Source organism: Penaeus vannamei, chromosome 2 (genome assembly GCF_042767895.1).
Source record: "Penaeus vannamei isolate JL-2024 chromosome 2, ASM4276789v1, whole genome shotgun sequence".
In the NCBI taxonomy this organism is placed as follows: Eukaryota; Metazoa; Arthropoda; class Malacostraca; order Decapoda; family Penaeidae; genus Penaeus; species Penaeus vannamei.
The window spans coordinates 37,372,461-37,379,910 of record NC_091550.1 but is presented as its reverse complement, the minus strand read 5'-3'; the positions used below and the strand labels follow the sequence as shown (position 1 = coordinate 37,379,910).

The following is a 7,450-nucleotide window of genomic DNA, read 5'->3' as shown; positions in this document are numbered from 1 at the left end:
TTTAATTTTAGCCCTCATGATATTGAAAATCTCTAAAATACCTATCCAGACTATGACGATGGCTTGAGTGTGAAGCACGTTTCGCACTCCCGTTACATCCGCAATCACCGTCTCATCAACGAGATCTTTTCTGATACAATGGTCCCTGATGTGCGCTCAGTTGTAACCAGTCAGAGGCTTACAGTGTTGCGTCGGCAGGTCCAGTCACTTACCATGCATCAGGTGAGACAGCTGTTCTAGATCTGCATTTTTTTTCTTTCTTTCTTTCTTTCTTTTTTTCTTTTTTATATTATGTTATTCACTTATTTGCTACAGTTATATATATCTACTTAAAAAGAATCATCCAAGCCTATTCTGCATTTATACACATGTATATGTGCATGGCTGATGTCTTCCACTTTGTAGAAGAAACTGGAGACGGAGCTGCAGCAGATTGAAGAGAAGTTTGAAGCAAAGAAGCGGAAGTTCATCGAGGCAGGGGATAGCTTCCAGGCAGAACTCAAGAAGGTCAAGGTAAGGGAGGAGAAGTGAGACAAGTGGAACTCCATTAATGTTTTTATTGATGATATGGCTTTGTTGTTAGTGTTACTGGTATTATTTTATGTTTTTTTTTTTAAGCCTAATATAAGAAGTACTTTGATACATGAATTTATATTTTATAATTTGGTGTATAAAGTGTGTTTCTTCTTCACAAGAGCATTATTGCTATTTTTAATGTTATATTGGTTACATTTACATCATCATCTTCTATCTTATTATCGCAGGAGTGTAAAGAGTTTGTGTTACAGATATTAAACTCTCTGGAAAATCTTGTTACCAGTAACAAAGTGAAAGAGAGAGAAATTACAATGAAAACAATGATACTCTTTTTCTGATCCCCAAAGGCCACAGCCCCAAAGCTGGACGAGACCTCATTTGCATCTATGGTTGAACGGCAAAAGGAAGTGCTGCGGCGGGAGGCAGAGGAGAGGCAACGCACAGCACAGGGCCTACCTTCACGTCCCCCTTCCACTTCCTCCTCCCAGGTGCAGCCTCAAAGCAATGCAGCAACCAGAGAAGATAGCAATGATGCAGCTGGCCCTGCACCTCAGAACACAGCCACACCAGTTGACGCAGCAGCTTCCCCTGCCCCCATGCAGGTCAGTTAGAGGAAGAGCAGACTTGGTTGTCTAAAAATGTTTCAGAATGTTTTTATTTTCATGGGATGGGAGGACTTTGTGGAGCCCCACTTGGATGTGGTGGACTGCAGCTTTTTCCTCGTGTATTCATAAAGATTTCATGGCCTTTCTTTTAATTTTTCCCCCTTACCCTTTCCTCTTTTCCCTTAGTCTGTCCTTTACACAACCCTCTCCCTGAACAACTTTTCTTGACAAACTATAAGAATCACTCATTCATTTTCCCTCTGCCACTTAAAAAGTTTCAGGTATCTCATAGTAACTGTGATGGACTAGTGATATGCTTAACTCCTCTGGCTAGCTGTATCTTTCTGTCCCAAGCATTATTTTCCACCAAGCAGAAATAAAACAAGAGAGACAGATATGCCTCTCCAAAGCATGCTGTTGAGTATATTGTTTATTTACATATTGATTGTTTTTTCTTCTCATTTTAGATATACTGTTAACATGCAAAGGTAACCAAATGGCCTACAAAGTACTTAGTGTAATCCTTCGATAGATATATTTGGTACCTATGAAAGAAAGATTGCAGAACTATTTTTTTCAGTAAGAAACATTGAGAATTAGGTCTTTTTGGGAGTACTTATTTTGTTTGTAAAGGGACATCTTGATGGATAGTGACACTCATTTTATATTTACTACATAGAAAAGAAAAGATATATTTTCAGGAATCAGAATGAAGAAAACTCGTCATATTCTTTGTTATGACTAATATTGTCAATTTACAATATCTCTGCTAAGTTCCAACATGTTAGGTACAATTTTTAGCACTCAAATTCATATTTTTGAGAAAGCTATCAAAAACCCTATTTACATTACCTATTTTGTGTTATTTTGTGTCAATTTGCCACTGTGTTGTGGTACACTGTCAACAGGAAGAGAACAATTACTCTTAAACCATTTCAAGCTCAACTAGGAAATAACTAGAAATTGAAATGATTAGTCACTATGGGTCCTTTCTTTGTTTTCACTGTTATGCTGAAGGAATAAAGGGTACCTTGCATAATGAAATATGAAGACGATATTGCATGCATATCCGTGATAATCAGCATTAAAATCCCCAAAAGTCAGAACTGCTGAATAAAGAAATATGCATATATTATTTTCCCGTATGTATTAAGAAATAGCTCTATTTATATTTCATCGATGAATGATGTGAGAGTAAGAAAAGGAAAGGCACGTGTTCAGATGTCTAATTCTACTGTAATAAATGTTTCCTCTTTTGTGATAGTACCAATTTACTTTTTTTTTTTTTTTCCAATGCTTCAATTCTACTCCTTTTCTTTTTCCCACCTTTAAATCCTGTAATTATTCTATTGCTAATGAAAACTGTTGCATTACTTTCTGTAGAGAATGTAATTTTTCAAATAAAGATATTGTAATTTACTGTTGTCTGTTTCTCTTAAATTGTATTGCTTGCTTTGGTGCATGTGCTTTGTAAACTGATTTTAAACTCCTAATATATTCCTTGTGATTTAACATTTTTGTATAAAAATCTTCCTTTTTTTCTTATCTATAAACTGGCTTTCATTCACATACTGATTAGATTATATATTTTGGTTACATATAATTAAAGTAATAACTGTAAAAAGAATGGTTAAGGGTTTGTATGGTATCGTCACACAGGGAATCTTTTTTAAATCTATACCTAGTTTGTTTTTTGTCCATTTTCTGTGATGTAATTCCATTGAATTCTGACTTCATTATTCATTATCCAAGTGTTTGTAATTCATTGTAATTAATTTCTGCTTTAGTTCTGATTCTGGTTTCGATTATCAGGAAAGTAGATCTGAATAACTTTTTTTTTTTCCCCAAAGGTATATTGTGGTAATTCCTTCATTTAATTATTGCCTGAGGACTCATTTTGACTCTTTATATCTTTATGTGCAACAGTACATGCATCGTAGTGTCCTTGCTTTATGAAATGGTAAATTGTAATTGAAAGAATTGGGGGGGTTGGGGGCAGGGAGTTGGAATGAAACAGCATGAGAAAAAAAATATAGATTATGAAAAGTATGTTTGATTTCAGATATTATTTTTTATAAGTATTTAAGTTTTCTTTTTGTTCATTGTTAACCTCATTAATTTCTTTATTTATATATATATATATATATATATATATATATATATATATATATATCTTTCTGTTATGATTACTAAACTTAATGTTGACAGTAATTATTGTGTTATTAGTTATTGTTATTAATTATTACTTACCTTAATTACGTCATGTTTGGTTTTCATTTGTATTCAACATTTGTGTATATATTTAATTTTTTATGAGTAGTGTATTCACTAAGCATAGTAACATTTTGGACAGCAAAAAGGCAATCAAATTGTGCTAGATTGCTGAAGTTGAAGTAAGAAGATATAATGATGATAATAGAATTAAACTATATTATTTTATGTTTCTGTTAACCCCTATGATCTGGATGACGTTACAATCCCGTCATGGAAAAGTCTGGGTCGAGGGCCGGGTGATGTGAACATGCCGTCATCGGGAAAAGGGCTGTGGGCTGGGTCATGAGCGAAGGCCAGGGTGATGGAAAAGACTCGCCTCGAGTGTTCAAACCTCTTGGAGTGTAATTTGACTCATTTGGTACTTAGAAGGGGGCTTTAGCAATATTCCCATCAATAAATGGATGTGGAATGTAACCTGTGTAACCCATGACTGGAAGAGCACTGGCTCCAGGGTGGATGCCATTTCCATGCTGTGCATTGTATTTGTGGCCACTGTGACCAGTGGCACAGGTTGTATTATGGAAGAATAAAAATTACAAAAGAATATGACACAAATAACCAAATGTTAATAAAAAAATCATGCACCGGTTATTTACTAAATAGAGAGATGATATGGAGTTTGTGCAAGAAGGTGCTATTTCCATCTGGATAAAGCAAATCAAAAGACAGATATGGACATTGGAAAATGGCAAGAAGGTTAAGTTTTATTCAAAATAACTTTGCAAAGGGGAGGCACAGAGTCTTGTCACCACTCATAGCTGTTCACGCACCCAGCTTACACCCCCACTAGGATGTTGGCTACTTACGTAAATCAATGCCCGTACTTTCGGCACCGTGATTTCCATGATGCAATCGGATCCAATGGGTTAACATATTCATGTAAAGTTATTCTTCTTAAGTTAATTTATATTGTTTCTGAAAAATAGCCCATGTCATTTTTTAACCCTTGTTCATGTTTAGTACTTCAATATCATTGATCTAATAAAATGATGCAAAACTTAATTGAATTGCATCTAAGTTTTTTTGTTGTTTATCATTCTTTGGTGTAATTGGCTTGAATTATTAAAAAGTTTAGCATTGCATTATGATTAGAGACTTTGCATTCCCTCATCTAAATTTTGAACCACAGGAAAACGACATGGGTGGTGAAGACGAGAACAAGATGGAAGGTGAGAACACACGACGACTTTCTTAGTTTCGTTGAATTTTATTTACCCTTAGTTTTTGTTTCATTAAAATTTTAATGTATATATATTTTATTTTATTTTAGGCTTTGTCAAAAGAGACAGATAAAATGTCCTTCATTTTTAAGATTTGTTGTAGCATTAAATATTGTGTTTGAGTCTTTCTTTTTCTTTATTACTCTTTTGTAATAAAAGAATATTTGGGGATTATTTGTATATGGAGGCAAAGATGCTCTATTTTAAAAGTCACTTATAAATATCAAAAGTGTATTAACTGCATTTACTATTGAATATGGTTTGGTTATATTAGTAGGCATGGAGTAAATTCATTGAAAGCAAAATTAGTGTATAAGAAAAAATGATTTTATGCTTTTGAAATATCTGATATTATATGTATATTTTTTGTTTTTTTTTCCATTTTGATTTAGTTCAATTGAGTTGTTGTTTTTTTGTTATTCTCCCAAGTTCATTTGCTTTATTTTTTTTAGTTTGTTAGTTCCCTCTCGACAGAATTGCCCTTCCCAAAGTGTTAGTTAGAGACCTGTTGCTGCATGTGTGAACCTTCCATCCTTATACCTAACATAATCCATTATTGCCTAGCCTCCACTGCTGTGACGTCTACTGCTGCTGCAACTGCACCAAATGTTCCGGCTCCTACCACTACCACTGCTGCTGCTGTTCCTGCTGTCAATGGCCCCACCTCTGCTGCTCCCTCTACTGCCCCTCCCCTTGCCCCGTCTGCTGCAGCTGGGGGATCCTCCTCCCAAATGACCTCCACTCCGCCCACCTCAGCCCAGAACACAGCAGCTCACAGTGATGCGAGCAGTGTCCCTCGGCCAGCCCCTTCGGTTGTCTCATCTAATCCTACTCCACTCCCTGGCACTCCCCAGGCTCCCCCTGTCTCTGGTGCAGTTCCTCCTCCTCCTGCTCCCCATCCAGCCCCCACACCAACCACTGCCCCAGCTCCAGCTCCTGTCCCAGGTCAGGGGCCACCACCACAGCAGGCTCCAGGTCCTGGTCCTGCCCCTGGACACCTTGCAGCCCCTGCTCCAGTCCAGGCTGCTGCCCAAGCTCCCCCAACCCCAGGCCAAGCACCACCACCCAATCCAGGCTCTGTTCCAGCACCCAATCCAGCCCAGGCTCCTCCAGTTGCTCCCCCTCCCTCAGGACCTGCCCCTGCTCCTATGACCAACATGGCCACTCCTCACCACCCACAGATGCCCCAGAGCAATGCCATTCCTGGGAACATGATTCCTCACTCTGGGCAGATGCCTCCTGCAAACATGCCAACAGGACCCATGGTTCCCCCCCACCCAACCCAGATGCACCCCACCAATGCCATCCATGGCAACATGGTCCCATCTCACCCCAACCAGTTGCCTCCTGCCAGCTCCCTCCCAGGTGCCCTGCCCCAACCTCACCCAACACAGATGCATCCAGCCGGTGCCCATCCCCCTGGCAGCATGGCCCCCTCCCATCCGACCCAAATGCCCCCTGCCAGTACCATGCCTGGGAACATGGCCCCACACCCTGGTCCTGGGCATCAACCCGGACCACCCACCTCTGCCCCTCCTTCTTAGTATTTGTGTAATGGTTGATGTACCTGCTCCTCCTTGGCACTTTCTCGAGTGCCACAGGAATGCTGCACTATCATGTGTTTTTTACAGCATTCTTTAGACTTGAGAGAGAGTCATGGTCATTTGCAAAGTCCTCAAGCAAGTTCTCCTGGTTGGATTATTTTCTGAGCATGGTTGTTTGTGGCATGTGTTTTGGTGGGAACTTTTTTTTTTTCCAATTCTCTTTTTATTTTATTTTTTGTCTTACAATTTAGGATTGTCCAGTTTGTGCTTGACTTCAAGCTTGAGTTCAACACAGTTACTAGGATACTCAGAAAAATCCATGCAATTTAGGATTATGATTTTTCTGTCACTTATTATTATACATTTTTTGTAGAACAGAGATTTATCTGATATTTGTGACTTTTTTGTCTTTTTCTTTTAACCATTTTTTTTTTTTTTTTTTACCTTTGATAAAAATAATGTACATTAGGATAAAGGCATTCATGTCCACCTGCTAGTATAGCTGTGGAATAGTGTTTAGGCAAATTCTTGTAAAATTACTAGAAAAAATAAAAATAGTTTCAAAAATATTAGTTTCAAAAATATTTTAACTGAATAATCATCATATAAGCCAGAAAAATGGGGAATACATAATTTATATTGCAAATGTATTTATAAGACTACTGATAGACAGCCAAGAAACAAAATATGCATTGAATGTATTGTGAATTTAGTCACACTGAATACATGTAATGTGCATTTTTTTAATAAAACATTCCCTTTTCATAAATGGACTTTTTCTCTTATCAATGTCAAATCAAGATTGTTCTAAACCTTATCTTAGGTTTCATGAAGATTAAGGAGTGTGAAACATGAAATATGATTGCAAATGCCTGGTATTATGAACATGATAGTCTCACCTTTTTTTATTTGAAAGCTCCTTATCCTTCAGATAGCATTCAGCTATAGTTCATTCATTAGCTGTACCATAAATTTCTTACAAAGTACAAAAGTACAACTGCTTTTTTCGTAAGCACAGATGCATTCACATGGTCTGTGTAGACCTAAAAAGCCTAGTAGCATTATTTGCTTTTACCATTCTAGAAACAATGCACAGGACCAATCTCCTGTGTGTGCACTTTGAATTCTGCACACTAACCAACACTTAAGAAGAAAAACCTCATTAGTATGTCATGAAGCACTACCACACAATAAAACATTTAAAAATCCCATGCATATCTTAGTTTTACTAATTTATATATATTAAATGTTTTCTGTATAGAAATAGTCA

General features: G+C 37.3%; 1 protein-coding gene across 35 annotated transcripts in view; it reads left to right on the top strand.

Moving 5' to 3' along the window:
* The window catches only part of Bap111 (Brahma associated protein 111kD), a 58,295-nt gene extending 51,346 nt beyond the window's left edge, over positions 1-6,949 (top strand). For all 35 annotated transcript variants that reach the window (XM_070132937.1, XM_070132871.1, XM_070132905.1 and 32 more), the window contains 5 exons: positions 50-222; positions 406-513; positions 885-1,139; positions 4,546-4,585; positions 5,201-6,949. In XM_070132937.1, coding sequence (XP_069989038.1) covers positions 50-222; positions 406-513; positions 885-1,139; positions 4,546-4,585; positions 5,201-6,180 — 1,556 coding nt within the window. In that variant the 3' untranslated portion in view covers positions 6,181-6,949. The remainder of the gene's footprint in view (positions 1-49; positions 223-405; positions 514-884; positions 1,140-4,545; positions 4,586-5,200) is intronic.
* Positions 6,950-7,450: the final 501 nt, after the last annotated feature.